Source organism: Erpetoichthys calabaricus, chromosome 6 (genome assembly GCF_900747795.2).
Source record: "Erpetoichthys calabaricus chromosome 6, fErpCal1.3, whole genome shotgun sequence".
Lineage (NCBI taxonomy): Eukaryota > Metazoa > Chordata > Cladistia > Polypteriformes > Polypteridae > Erpetoichthys > Erpetoichthys calabaricus.
The window spans coordinates 165,384,032-165,399,158 of NC_041399.2; the positions used below are offsets into that span (position 1 = coordinate 165,384,032).

At 34.9% G+C, this 15,127-nt stretch overlaps 1 protein-coding gene across 3 annotated transcripts in view; it reads left to right on the forward strand.

The window, feature by feature from the left end:
* Positions 1-15,127, forward strand: part of wdr37 (WD repeat domain 37) — a 175,743-nt gene that overhangs the window by 111,633 nt on the left and 48,983 nt on the right. For 2 of the 3 annotated variants that reach the window (XM_051929340.1, XM_028804095.2), the window contains 3 exons: positions 3,284-3,360; positions 3,531-3,768; positions 6,804-6,945. In XM_051929340.1, the coding sequence (XP_051785300.1) occupies positions 3,284-3,360; positions 3,531-3,768; positions 6,804-6,945 (457 nt within the window). The remainder of the gene's footprint in view (positions 1-3,283; positions 3,361-3,530; positions 3,769-6,803; positions 6,946-15,127) is intronic. The other variant, XM_028804096.2, reaches the window with a different exon arrangement.

Consider the following 15,127-nt stretch of genomic DNA (forward strand, 5'->3'; position numbering starts at 1 on the left):
TGTAACAGTCAAAGAGTGTGTCATTTCCTGACTTGCTTGCGGCAGATATCACAGAGCTTCACATCAACAGTACCAAAATATCATTTTGATGAAGAATATTGTTTATTTTATTTCAAAATGCTGTTTTCCTGAGGCAATGCTGTTGTCCAATAATGAATAACTTTTATGGTAAGCAACGCCACAGTTACAAAATGTACCATAATTTGCACATGCTATTGTTAGTTGTAGATTAATTTGTTCAGGTGTTCTGGTTATGTACTGTGTATTCTTTTTAATGAAAGACAGCAAACGTGCAGGTTATATAATTTTTTTTTTAAAAGCGATAAATTGTACAGGATATACATGGGTGTGGCATTTATTCAGAAAAATACAGTAGGACAGTCTATTTATATTACTTTTTATTTACCCATCCAAGTATGAGTACATAAGGTATAGTATCAGCCAGAGTCAAGTACCACTGAGTTTAAAATACTATTCTTTTTCAGATGCAGTATCACTGTTATGTTGGAAATAATTGTATATTTGTGTTATCATTAACAAAGTACATTTTAAGCCACAGGTGGAGTTGTAGTTCTAAAAATCTAATTTCATAAAGCAGAAAAATAATTGGAAAATGGCTTGTGATAAATTTTAGATTGGTATTGTGTTGGAGTTAAATTAATCTTTCACTGACAAACATTGCTCATTATATTGGTACAATGCTTTGAAGTAGGACTGCTCTGCTGTATTTGTTTAACTTTTCCACTATGCAGAATATATACTTGAATCTGTCTGAAAATTGTTTCTGAGAAATGCTTTCATGTATCAACAAGGTGCTAAGAAGGCCTAACACGTAATATACACTAGTCCATTGCAGAGCATATTGAGGTATACGCACATGTCCATCTCCACTCATGTTGAGCCAGTTTCGAAAAACTGTGATTTTTTTCTAAGTGGACAAAAGCAGTAAAATACAGAAGAGACAGCAAATCTGGCGTCCAGTTCCCAACATATTATGCAGGAATGAGAAAAGGTATTGTGCTGTAATCTGTTAACAGATTGTGCTTCTATTGTGTGTGCCGACAGTTTTTGTATTTTTCAAGTTTGTTGTGCAGTTGTTTTCTTGTTAATTGTTTTACATTAGAATGTTTCTGCTCTGTAATATTCATTATGCCAATTGTAATAAAGCTTGTGATTTTAAATTTTGTTGCCATCTTAATTTATAAATACAGTAAGACAGTATGGCAGTGTGTGTGTTTAATCCTTTCTGCATTATTACTTCATACTAAATAAAGCAGTAATGCACTTACACATATTATTGTTTATTGTAATAGTTAAACTATCACCATTAACTTTGGCTGCATTGTATAAAGACTGGTCAAATACCCACGGTACCACTTCCTCTTTTTTATAGTAGATTAAGCTTTTTTCTATTGCTAAACTTGTTTTGATAATGCAACAGTTGCCACTTATTCATTTGCAGTTTTTAAAACTAACAAACATTAAAAAGGATTGTCTCAGTCACTGTTTTCCTTGTATAGATTAGAAATAAGTAGTTGCTTGTTTAGTATTTCCTTGTCTCTGTGTGCTCTCTTTCTATGTTCATATATATTCCCACTTCCTTTTAAGCCACTTTTGGAGGTCGAGAGAGTATAAGTAAATTCTAGGTACTTTTCTTTTGCTACGTGTGAGTCTTGTTTCAGTACTAGTAGTACTTCAGTACTACAGTAAATGCTGACTTTAGACATTATATGTCAGTACATTACAAGGCTTCCTGTTTTTATTGAATGTACAGAACAAAATGTAATTCCTAATTGCATTAAAATTACTTGCATGTCTGTAAAGTCTAGTTATTTTATTGTTGAATTAGACCATGATCCATCCCATTTTGCAATGTGGATGCTGCCGATGGTCATCCATGAAACCACCACTACCCCTCACCCATCCACAGTACAAACCCTGACAACTACAGTAAGTGTTTTATTGTAGAATCACACTTCAATCCATCTAAGGTCGTACTTGTTGCACTGTGGTAACTGCCAGTGATCAGCAAAAAATGTACAACGTTTGGATTGCAAAGACCCTCAGAAGCAACTCTTTACAGCTTGAAATAATAGAACTCCCATTCATGTGCACGCAGAGACTGCTGAGCTGTCTCAGTAATGTAGCCCCCACCTTATAGTGCAACACCGCTCATACACAAGTGACAAGTGTCAAATACCAACAGTAGACAGAAAATAAGAACACTGAATACAGCATTATACATTAAATATAAATATTACATTCTTAGTTCTGCATTGCAATCTGATTATTTAGGTGGTTACCTACCCAGTCAGCCTACATCTATCACATCCTCTCAGTTGCAAGAAGCAGTTCAAAAATATGTGATACAGTATCTGCCAAATAATACAAAGAGCGCACAACGTGTTTTGCTCTTATTGGGGCTCATCAGGTGTACGCACTTTTGCATCCCCTTACGGGGATCAGAACTTTGGATATCAGTGCCTGAGTTAAAGCCTCTGATGTTGTGCCATGGCAGCTGGTTCACTTATTTGACAGAGTGAAGGTCAGAGTCAGAATGTTTCAGAAATGGCTCTACTAATATCCCAATGATGATGATTCATAAAAAAATCCAATTATAATATATGTTTGGATGTTTAGCAGAATAATTGTTGTATATACTGTATGTTTATGTAAATGAATATTTACCACAATGGACTAGTGTCCTCTTAAGGATTGGTTTCTACCTTGTGCTAAATGCTCTCATCATAATCTCTACACTCAGCTTAGTACTAGGTTAAGGAGCATTAAGAATGTTATTTTAGATTAAGTTTAGATTAATCTCATGGGAGATTTCATATTATAATCCATTCATCTAGATTTTTTTTAATTTCACTGACTGTAATTTGTATCTAAGTATCGTTATTTTATATTTTTGCTGATTTGAATAAAATGTTTTTGAAACTAAATAATTATATATGGTATGATTTTTCATAACAAAGAACAATCTTCTGTCCAACTTTGATCTGAAGCAGAGTAGCACATATTTATCACTTACTTTACAGTGTGGTATGAGTTAATTAAAAGATCAGTTTTTCAGACTTAAGGCATCTGTGTGAAGAGCTTACATTCATTTTAATTAATGTTCATGATGGTTTTCTGAAATGGTTGTTAGCACTACATTTGTAATCTTGTAACAAGCCAAAATGTGTGTACCTAATTAAAATGTTGAATGTCTTGATGAATAAAGTCTCATTTGTTAGGTAAATGTAATTTATCCACTCTTCTGTATTAATACCAACAGCATCTGGAGACCAGACTGCTCACATCTGGAGGTTTATGGTGCAATTGCCAGCTCCCCTGCCCACAACAGACACAAGTGTAAGATGATACTTATGATATGTATTTACAGTATATCACACCCTGTATATTTTATGACATAATTTATAGGAATTTTGATAAATAACTATAAAAATTTGTGAATCTATATTACAGAAATGACTGATATTCTTTGCTTTACTCAAGATTTTAATTTTCTCTTATTCATTTAGCAGGTCTCTGCAGAAGATGATGTTGATTTCTCTGATAAGGATGAAGTAGATGGTGATGGTGATGTCTCTAGTGAATGTCCAATGATCCGTGTTCCTTTAACAACACTTAAAAGTCACCAAGGTGTGGTCATTGCGGCAGATTGGTTGGTTGGAGGAAAGCAAGTTGTTACTGCCTCATGGGACAGAGCAGCTAATCTTTATGACGTGGAAACGTCTGAGCTGGTCCATTCTCTTACAGGTAAAATCATATAAAAGGAATAATAATGCTTTCTTCAAATAATTTTGAAGAAGTGTTTGGACTCACTTAAAAGGATTCAATTTGGAATTTCTAAAGATTTTTTGTTTTATTGCTGTATAAATCTAGTATATGGGAAGTTATCCTATTTTGCTGTTTGGATATTGTTTCATTTACTCATTCAATTATTTAACCTATATGTAGACATTATTGTACACAACCTCTGGCTAAAACATTATCATTATTTTTATTCCACTCTTCCTGTTGAGCTCCTCAGCAGGCCCCCTAACCACCCTGCCAAACAACCGGCCCATCCCCAGGAAATTCCTCCAGTGAAGAGATGATGTTCCTCAAGCATATCGTGCATTTGTCCCTTGGTCTGTTTCTATAATGCCATGCCTTATATACCTCCAGAGGGGCACACCTAGGGGCCACCATAACTACATGCCTGAACCATTACAGCTGTCTCCTTCTCAATCCAGTTAAGCAACAGTTCTACTCCAAGGTGTTCCCATATTCCAAGCTATGCATTTTGTCATGGAGAGAAGTTGAGCAACCCTCACTTCTGCCACTTGTGCTTACCATCTCATTCTTTCACTCACTACAAGCCTGTGATCATAGATGAGGATGGGGATATACATTGCCCAGTAAATCAACAGCTTTGCTGACACACTTGACTCCTGCTTCTCCAGCTTGATATGGTACAACATTTGTAAAACCGTTGCTGCTCCAATTTATTAGCTGTTGCCACAGTTACCTCTACCCTTATTTGTAAGTAAATCCCTAAGTTACTTGAGCTCCACCACTTGGGGCAGCCACTTACCTCTTACATGTAAGGTACATGCTAATCATTTCTGGGTAAGGACCATAACCTTAGATTTAGAAGAACTGATTCTCATTTTGTGTGTATGATACTAAGTTGTGAACTGTTTCAATATTTGTCAGAGGATGCATTCTGACGAGGTTAAAAGATAAACATCATCCGCAGATAGTGAGCTTCAGCGTTTTGATTCTTGAACTGCATAACCTCCAAACCGTGGTTGTGCCTTGAGAATAATAAAGAGAGAAGACAAGACAGTCATTAGCTCACATTGAGTGGTCTTTTCTTAATTCCAAGTATGACAATACAAGTCTTGTATGGCAAATACAGGAACCAAATGGCACACAGCCAGAACTACACAGCTGGGACCATATACTGTTAAAATACCTTCCTTAAAAATATCACATACTACATCGTCATAAGTGTTTTCAGTTCCACAAACCATAGATAGACATGCTTAGGAAAATTCAATTTTAAAGGGGAGAGATTTGGTCCACTATTTCATGGCCAAGGAGGAGTCTGTTTTGCTTTATATCAATGTGAGGTTCAACCTGTATGTGTATCACGGCTTTTACATTCCTTTTTTAGGGAAGTTGAAAAATGTAAATCTTCAGTATCTAGAGTACACCTCTTGATTTTTTTAATAAACAGAGATGACCAACCCTATCTACCAGTGTCTATTGCCTTAGCCAAACGCTATTTCACTGTCTTTTCTTTGAGCATTTTTGATCAGAACTCATCAACCTTTGAGGTCTTCTCATTTTTTATTAGAGCAGTGACTTCATCCACAGAGGAGAATCCAATCAAAGACAATGCTTCTACCGCTGTCTCATCCTCTAAGAACATATTCACTGAGTTTAGGAGTACTCTTTCCACTTCTCAATGGTATTCCGAGAACAGCCGAAGCAACCTCCTACTTGCTTAGTCAGCAAATGGGTTGTTAGAACCTTTTTAAACCATCTAGAAGTCATTCTATTAAACCTACATACCAACTTTCACTGTAGCTACCTCTGTTTCCCTCCTGTTAACACTGCACGGAAAACCTCTTTCTTCAGTATTCTAGATTCCCTTATCTCTGGTGTCCTAGGGTCACATGAATGATGGGTAACAACAGCTTTTGTCATAACTCTTTGTACTTGCTTTCACTACTGAGGTGTTGAACGGGATCTGTTCACACAGTATATCTCCCAAAATTAAGTTAAAGCATCCATTAATCACTCCCACCCATTACTACCCATTTGAATCTTCTATTTCTAGTGAGCAGTCCACCCATCTGAATCAGCTTATCATCAAGTGTTGTTCACCTGACAGCTCAGTATCGGCGTTTACCTGAGAGTTCAGAACATACAGCCTCAGGTCAGATAATCATTCACCATTGACCCAAAGCACTTTGGTATCAGATATACTTGTGAAAAACCTTGTGTTCAAAAATGGTGTTTGTTCTAACACAGAATTCCAGTAATGTTTCACCACAATGAATTATGCATATACATAAACAACAGCTTGAGTGTTGAGACATTGAGATGACCATCTTGTCCATAATAACAAAGTGCAGCTGTGATGCACTGAACTTGGAGCTAGTGTGTATCACCACTCCCGCTTAGGGATTGTAGAATAGAAGAAAAATGCCACCCTGATCAGCTGCAGAAACAATTCTAATGGAAGAGGTGAGCCCTGGCTGAATCTAGCTGTTATTTTTCAACTTCCCACATGAAACTAACTATTTCCTTTTCAGAAATGTTATTGGCTCTTGAGAGCCAATTTTCCTTGATGAAATCTCTCCCACTCTTGCCTGTTTATTCAACTGTCATGGCTCCTGCCACTTCACTCTTCTTCTTGTGGGTGGTAAGCACATATGATGCCTCCATGTTGCTTTTTTATTTTTGTCTGACTGGGGTACTTGATCTCCACACATTTGCCATTGAGCATCACACCTGGGTTTAGCTTCAGGATTAGGTTCTGGTAACCTATTTTTTTCAGGCTGTAAATGAACATAGTCATATGAATATTTAAATAACAAAACCAATCATTATACATTGTTGAACAATGATCTTCTAAAGATTTGATTATTACTATTAAAAATGTTTATACAGAGTTGAAGTGCAATATTATGCCAATTAATTTATTTCTGCTGCAACAGAATGTCAGTTAGTATAGAAATATTTTCATTTTTATAAAGGAAATTTAAAAGTAATATTTCTCTTGCTGTTTCATACAGGCCATGATCAAGAGCTAACTCACTGCTGTACTCATCCTACGCAGAGGCTAGTAGTTACTTCCTCACGTGATACAACATTTAGACTTTGGGACTTCAGGGACCCATCAATACACTCTGTCAATGTCTTTCAAGGTCACACTGAGTGAGTATCTGATTTCAAAAAATAAATACCTTATCAGAATTCACTTAATGGTTTATTTTTTCATTTTAATGTAGCCTTCCATGCTTCCATGTTTGGAGTGTGCCTAACTCTAAGTTTATTATTCAGTGTTTATGTCAGTTTGGATTGATGTACAGTAGTGTACTTCTATATCTCAAATACAGATACTTGTCTTCTTTTCATTTAGTGTTAATTCTGAAGTCAGTGTTCAATTAAATGCATAGAGAACTGTGGGGCTTTTATGTTGTGCAAATGGAGATAGAATATTTTCTAGTTAATACCACTCTTAATGGTCCAGAGTTGTGCTGAATCAGAAAATAAATTTAAGTGAGAAATGTTAATGGCTTGACAAAAGTAAATGTTGGTTATTACTTGGTTCACTAATATTTGATCCTCAAACCCTTCAAGAAATGTTGTTTCAATGCCCATTAAGATTGTATAGCTAAATGTGTACTTTAAACTTGTATGCTATATAATACATAATTGCTGATTTACTGTTAGTAAGCTTGAAAATAATCATGTTTATTTTTTTTATATAACTATGATTTTTGGTTTTGACTCATAGAAATTTTGTCATTAATCTATTTTTGTTTTGGGGACATGAATGATAAAGATCGACTCCAACCATTAGGAATGGTTTTTATTTAGTCATAATTGCTGAATCGTTTTTTAATATGTTGATCTGATTTGTGTAGTTCTGTTTTTCTGTTCCCCTCCTGTTTAGGAATTCACTGATTAGCTGATCATTATCACTTTTGCTTTGTTTTAATCTCCATTTTTGTATTCTGGGTATTATTTGCAAAAAAGTAAATAAAAGCATCAAAGTGCACCATTGAAAATAAAAATAAAGGAGTCAAAATTAAAACAATTTCCAGTAATTCGTTTTACTAAAAGAGCACTAATAGCCCAGGGTGAATGTGTAGTCCTGTTGAGGACTATTAACCGGTGTATAACAGTTGACATCTTGCAGCACTTTTATTCATTTTTCATTTGGATGAATAGGTCATTTCACACAGTGTTCTATATAGCCACAAATGCAGTGATTACCAACCAGAAATATTAACAGTGGTTATACTCGATACTAAATTTTGAATTTTACCTAGGGGTTTTTTTCTAACCAATGCAGTGTAAAACAAAGGTAATAAAGCAGTGACCTGCTCATTAAGCTGTTTGTTTTTCAAGATGTCAGTATTGTTCTATTTTTTTTTTTTTTTTGAAGCTGAATTCTTAACTTAATAGTGCATGTATTGGGAAGTCACACTATTATGGTCAGTATCACTAGTGCTAAGAAGACAAAGCAGAAGTTCTATTTAAGTGCATGATAGCCTTAAAGGATAAGAGTAGTATTTTTAAGTTGAACTTATTTCTTCGTAAACATGGTAAATATGCCTTTTGCCACGTGAAATTGTGTTCTAATGTTAAGCATTTCCAATACATTTTAAAAAATACATAGCCAGTCCTGGAGTCTTATGGAACACAGGAGACTCAGGAAAGTAAAATGTAAACTTGTAAGGTTTTGTGGATTATATGAAATGCTAAACCTAAATTAAAAATCAATGTTTTGAAAGTGGCTGCACCAAAAAAACATCACCATAATCAGGAGAATATAGTTAAATATCTAAGGATTCATATTTAATTTAATTGATACAACTACTGTACATTATAACAAATACATTGTCACTTTTTCCTTGCTAATAGAAAGTTTTCTAATGTTATGCATTTATGTTATAAATGATAATTACATGTAAAAATTTCTAAACAGGAATCATATAATTGTAAACTACAATTCTACTTTTTCACACTGAATTTTAAGAATATTTTGCTGCTATTTCAAGAAATAGTTTCTTACTCGTGTTCTCATCTTGATACTTTCTAATTGTTGGTTTATCCTTCTTTGTGATTGATCTCATTACTGTATAGGTGTATTAGTGCCATTAAAACAACTTTTGAGATTGGCATAACGTGAAGGAAGCAGAATGTAAATTTAGATTATTCTCTTGTTATTGTGGAAAATTAACATACAAAAGAAAGCAAATTCCTATTCTGGCAACAATTCAATCACTGATATAGATGGTTATAAGAAGTAATTTCCATTTCTTGCAATAAAATCACTTACCTTATTCTGTCATCTCCTATTAATGCTATATGCTATGGATGCATTATTGGTTTTAATCCTGTTTTGCATTGCATAAATCTTACTGGACATAATTTTCATTTCCAAAGTAACATTTATTATATCCTAATACTAGAAAGTTTACTTCATTGCTTCTTTCAGAAAGTTAAGATTGAGATTAACAGTACTGTTGTGACCAAAATCTGTCTGGTAACCACGGTCAGTTGAGATGCTTATTCCTGGCCCTCAAGTATTACTGCTTATACCAGAATGACAATATCTGTTAGATGAAGCATGTGTCAGTACTGAATTAAAGCTCATGTAATGCATAGTCACTAAATGAGGAACAATAATTTCTTTCTTCAGAAGACATTTTCATAGTATATTTGAGTCAATATGAATAACATCAACTTCTAATGCTTAAAGTATCCTTTACACTGACTTGCTGTAACCAGACAGACCAGAACTGCAAGTATTGATCACTTAGCTGCTATCTACACAATTCCTTACAGATATCATCATATTTTGCTGGCTTGGTACCTGGACTCTCAGTTACCTAATGGAGTAGAACAGAGAAAAAAAGTTGGGTTTAGGACATATTTTCAACTGCACATTCAATTTTCTTGGCAATATTGTTGTTTGATATTAGATACATAAGATACATTAGGTCAGTTTTGAGTTTCCTTCTTTAGAAGTCTGTTAGTATAAGTTCTTGATGATAATTATTCTTTTGCATGTTTTTTCCTGTTCTTTACATATTAAAATTGTTCTGAATTTTGCATCTTTCTAAGTTGAACATTTTATTTAAGTTAGAACCTTCAAGATTTTATTTATGACAGCTAAGAATGGAGTGTCATAATGACACAATTTTTACTGCTGCTGCTTTATAAATCTAATGATATGTGTTCAGACTCTGGCCCAGTCAAAATCATTGTAATGAACTTCCCTTGTTCATATTGACTATCCTCCTTGAATATTTTAGTTTTCTCATACATTTCAGAATATGAATATTAGAGTAGCATATAAAAACTATCAAAATGCTTGGATTTTACAATATGTGTACTATTTGCTTAGTAATTAAGTATAAACTATACAATGCCACAAAGATAAAGAGATTCTTCTAGACTAAGCAAGCAAACAAGCATTTAGCAAGAGCCAATGTGAGGAAAAGCTGTTTGAAAATAGTTGCAGTATAGAGATCCTTTGATAAGAATTGATTAAAACTACGCCAGAGCATTGTGTAAACATTATTTAAAATTTTCAAAGTTTGCCTATAATTTTCTAGATTGTTGGTGAATGATCACATTAAATGTGGCAAAACAGTTTGTGTTCAAATTACATTTTTAGGTAACCTGTTATGCAGTATGTACAAGACAAACCTGATCCATGACCTCTGTAAACAGGTGAGATGGTTGTAGTAACGTGTGGATTTTGCACTTCATCTGGCGTTGGAGAATTTGCTGTAATTAAATAAACAATATACATACAACGTACATGATATAAAAATCTTGGTTTGATTTTTGATAATGCCTTCAAGATTTGATAAACAAATTAACTCCATTGTTAAAGCCTTTTTCTATCAGCTCATGGTATTGGCTAAGGTCAAGCCCTTGCTTTCTGTACATGATTTTGACACACTAATTCATGTGTTTTTCTCTTTTCGGCTTGACTGTTTGCAGCTCATTATACAGTACATTGGAGTAAATCAGTCATCCATTGCTTGTCTTCAGCTAGTCCAGAACACAGCTGCCAGGCTTCTAACAGGCACATGAAAACTGAAACACATCACATCAATCTTAGCTTCTCTTCACTGGCTTCCTGTTCACTACAGGATTGTGTTTACAATTTACTGTTGGATTTTAAATCCCCAAATGGTTTTATCCCTCTTCTATCTTACTGACCTTTTGCACCCTTAATCTCTTTCATGACCAGCTGAGGTCCTCTGACCAGAAGTTATTGGGTGTGCTGAGACTTAAGCTTAGAGGGGACCGTGCTTTTGGAATAGTCTACCTTTTTATATTAGGTCAGCACCAACGTTTGTCTCTTTTAAATCCCACTTGACACAAACCTATTTTTTTTTACCTTAGCTTTTTAAATTTGTATGTGTGCATTTACTGTATATAATGTATATGTATCGGTGTATTTATGGAAGCTCACTTTGGTCGGCTTGTGTTGTTTTTAAATGTGCTGTATAAATAAAACTAACTAGGACTTGCTTAAACAGTGAAATTAGACAAAATAATACACAGTTTTGCCACAGCTGTGATCCAGAGAAGAGGTTCATGACTGTAGTGAGGGGACTTAATAGTAAGCGAAATACCTTTTGGTGACACTGAAGTTGTTGTCAATCTTGTGTCAGAAGCACAACTTCGAAGTTATAGTTCATAAGTAATGTCCAAGTGCAACAGCAGTTGACTATATGAAGATCCATCCATCCATCCATTATCCAACCCACTATATCCTAACCAGCAGGGGTCACGGGGGTCTGCTGGAGCCAATTCCAGCCAACACAGGGCACAAGGCAGGAACAAACCCCGGGTAGGATGCCAGCCCACCGCAGGGCACGCACACTCCCACACACCAAGCACACCCTAGGGACAATTTAGAATCGCCAATGCACCTAACCTGCATGTCTTTGGACTGTGGGAGGAAACCAGAGTACCCGGAGGAAACCCACGCAAACATGGGGAGAACATGCAAACTCCACGCAAGGAGGGCCCGGGAAGCAAACCCAGGACTCCTAACTGCGAGGCAGCAGGGCTACCCACTACGCCATCATGCCACCCACTATATGAAGATTGTCTTCCTTTTTTTTTTTCCTTCCAAATTATTACTGTAAGATACGTACTACAGTGACGCGGTGCCCTCCTCATTAGGTACATAGAGAGATTAGTTTGACCAAATATGTAAATGATTTAGTGAATGTCCTTTATACATACAGTCTTCAATAGTGCACAAAGGTTGGTCTTGCCATAACATGGAAACAGCACACTAAGAATTATGTTCATCATTTTACTAAATCAGTGGGTAAATTTGATGGTTTGAATCACTGGTGTTTGTGAGACAGAATAGTCAAAATAACATATATTAGTATATAAGTAATTCTTTAAAATGGAACAATGGAACACATATTATCGTAGTGGTGGCAGGAAGTGTTCCATATCTGTAGGTAAAATCTGATGGATTATATGACATTACAACTCTCTATCATATACAAAGTCGCAACACCCTCCATGAATCAATATGTAATACATTGGACCATGGTCTGGCAAATGGCAGAAGTATGATTAACCATTTATGCTACCTGCCATCATCTGATATGGTGGACTAACTTCTCCTTAATAGTGCCTGATGAGTACTGAATTCACAGTCCGGGCCACAGTTTTTGAACAATACATATTCAGAAGAATGTGGTGTCATGTGACATCTTCTGCAATATTTTGTCAGTTTTCCAGATTGTTAGGGGTGGTTTAACCATATTTTCACATGTTAATCCTATTAATACTCCATATTGCCTCTCTGAGGTAATAGTGGCACATCTGTTGACTTATTGTTACATAAGCTAGCATGCATGTAAGAATTGTGCTGTACTCTGTATATGTGACAGTACTACTAGCTCTGTTATTACATTTATGTGTTTTACCCAGTACACTTGACCCATCCATGAGGCGTATTTCAGGTCCAAAGAATTATTCTTTGTTGTAGTTTTGGAATCAGTACCTACTACCTTGTTCTGTATTTGGATTTTCAAGTAAATTGAAAAACTACATTTGGATGCATGTTTTTTTTGACACAGAGTGCATTAATGTGAGGACTGTTAGTACTTATTTTAACTTTTATAATAGAATTGCTTAAATATATCAAAGTATCTATTTATTTTCCAAACCCGCTTATGTCGAGCAGGTTCACAGAAAAGCTAAAGCATGTCCCCAGCAAGTGCAAGGTACAAATAATTTCTTGATAGACTGCCATCCTACTGCACAATGAATACGCACATATACCAATGGCTGATTTAGTGTCACCAATCCACCTAAACCTGCATGTTTTTGGACTGTGGGAGCAAATGTAGACATGGGGAGAAGATGTAAGCTCCACACAGGAAGTATCCAGGACTTGAAACTCCAATCTCCCTGTTGCAAGGCAGCGGTGCATTGTTTAAATATCATATAACTTAGTAAACTAAATGTTTTAAAGCACTCAGAAATATTCTATGTATCCTGCTCACACACCTTTTTCCTTTATAAATGGAGCATTGCGAGTAAAGATTTGCTAGATCTCCCTGCTGGGAGCTCATTCCAGTCAGCAGTTTTAATGCTCGATAAGGAACATCAAGATGGCAATGAAAGTTATTAAAAAATGCTTACTCCGCAGGGTATGAATAAAAATTTATTTTTATATCATTATTTGACTAGTTAATTATCAAAAAATCTGTAGGAAGTCATTTAAATTTCTTTATCTTAAACTTAAAATGATTATTGAGAAGTACTTTCTGTAGGTAAATTGGAAGCAAAAATTGCAAGCAACAGAAAGTTGCCTAGGTAATTTCTTAAGTATATTATATTTAAAGATGAAAAGAGTTGTCTTTTTATTCTATAAAGTATCTGATTCATTTTATACAATTAAAAACCTCATCAAATCTGTTTTACCTTTTTTGTATTGTTTTTGATTTTACACTAATGAGGTTTCCTTAGTTAGTTTTTCTTTCAATTACATGTTCATTTGCAGCACAGAATTTGAATACATTAAAAGCTTAAGTGATTTCTTGCAGTCCACAAGGCATATGCTCAAAATTTTCAAGTACTTGACAACTCTATTTTCCTGTCTGTGACATTTCATAACTCCTTATATTACTCCTCTGAGTCCAAAACTCTAGTACAAGTCTATAAACTAGTTAGAGTGTCCTCAAATTATGGAGATTTTTAATTACTGATTTGTTGAGAACCTTTTAGAAATCTTAATAGAAGCTCTGGTTTTTAAGAATACATTTTGGCAACTGTACAACTTTCAAAGAGTAAAAAATAAAAATTGAAAATCATTATATGAGATTTTCATAATATATATGACACTAAAGTTGTATTTCATAGACATGTATTTTTATTTGCTATTTGCTGTTGACTATGATGGATTGGCTTCTTGTCCAGGATTATTTCCCACTTTGCACCTGATACCACCTAGATAGACACAAACCCATCTGACCCTGAATTAGATTAAGCAGGTTTGAGAATATAAGTATGTACTTGAAGTCCTCTGTGATGGACAGGTGTGCTGTCCAGGATTGGTTCCTGCCATGCCATTGATGCTGCTAGAATAAGACCCTTCTTGCCACCCTGAATTAGGTGGTTTGAATATGTTATGATATGCTAAACTGTACCTCGATTTTTTTTTTCTGGTTTGCTTAAATCAAACACCAGATGGCACTCTTTTCCTACCAAATGATGCTGCTGTTATGGCTGTACATTTTTTGTGGCTAGGCTGAATACTTGCATTTCAGTAGCAAGTAAAGTCAGGACATGTAATATACATTTGCAGGACTAAAATATTCCTCTTCACACCTTTGTGCAACAGTTTTAAAACTATAATTATTTTTTATTTTTGTTGTTTCAGATACACACATTTTATTTTGGTTAAATTCTTTGTTTTGGACAAAAGTAGTATTACTGGGTAGCAGGCCTGACCTTAACATTTATGTAAGAATGATATAACATACACCCAAGAGGAAAACCCACTCTAGCTAATAGCTAAATGTCTTGATATCTCCTCTGACTGTGTTTTTGTTTTTTTAAGGTATCCCTGTTCCTCAGATTTGGCTTGTCTATTTTCTTTATTTTATGATATATATAAATATATATATATATATATATATATATATATATATATATATATATACACAGCATTCGTAGTCTGAATCACAATCTGATTGTATGGGTGGTTACCTACCAGGTAACGCTTGTGGTTGGTCAGCAAGTCAGCTAATTAGGGCGAAACACGTGTCGCGTACTCTTTGCATTATTTGACAGTAAACTATTTCAACCATATATATATACTGTATAT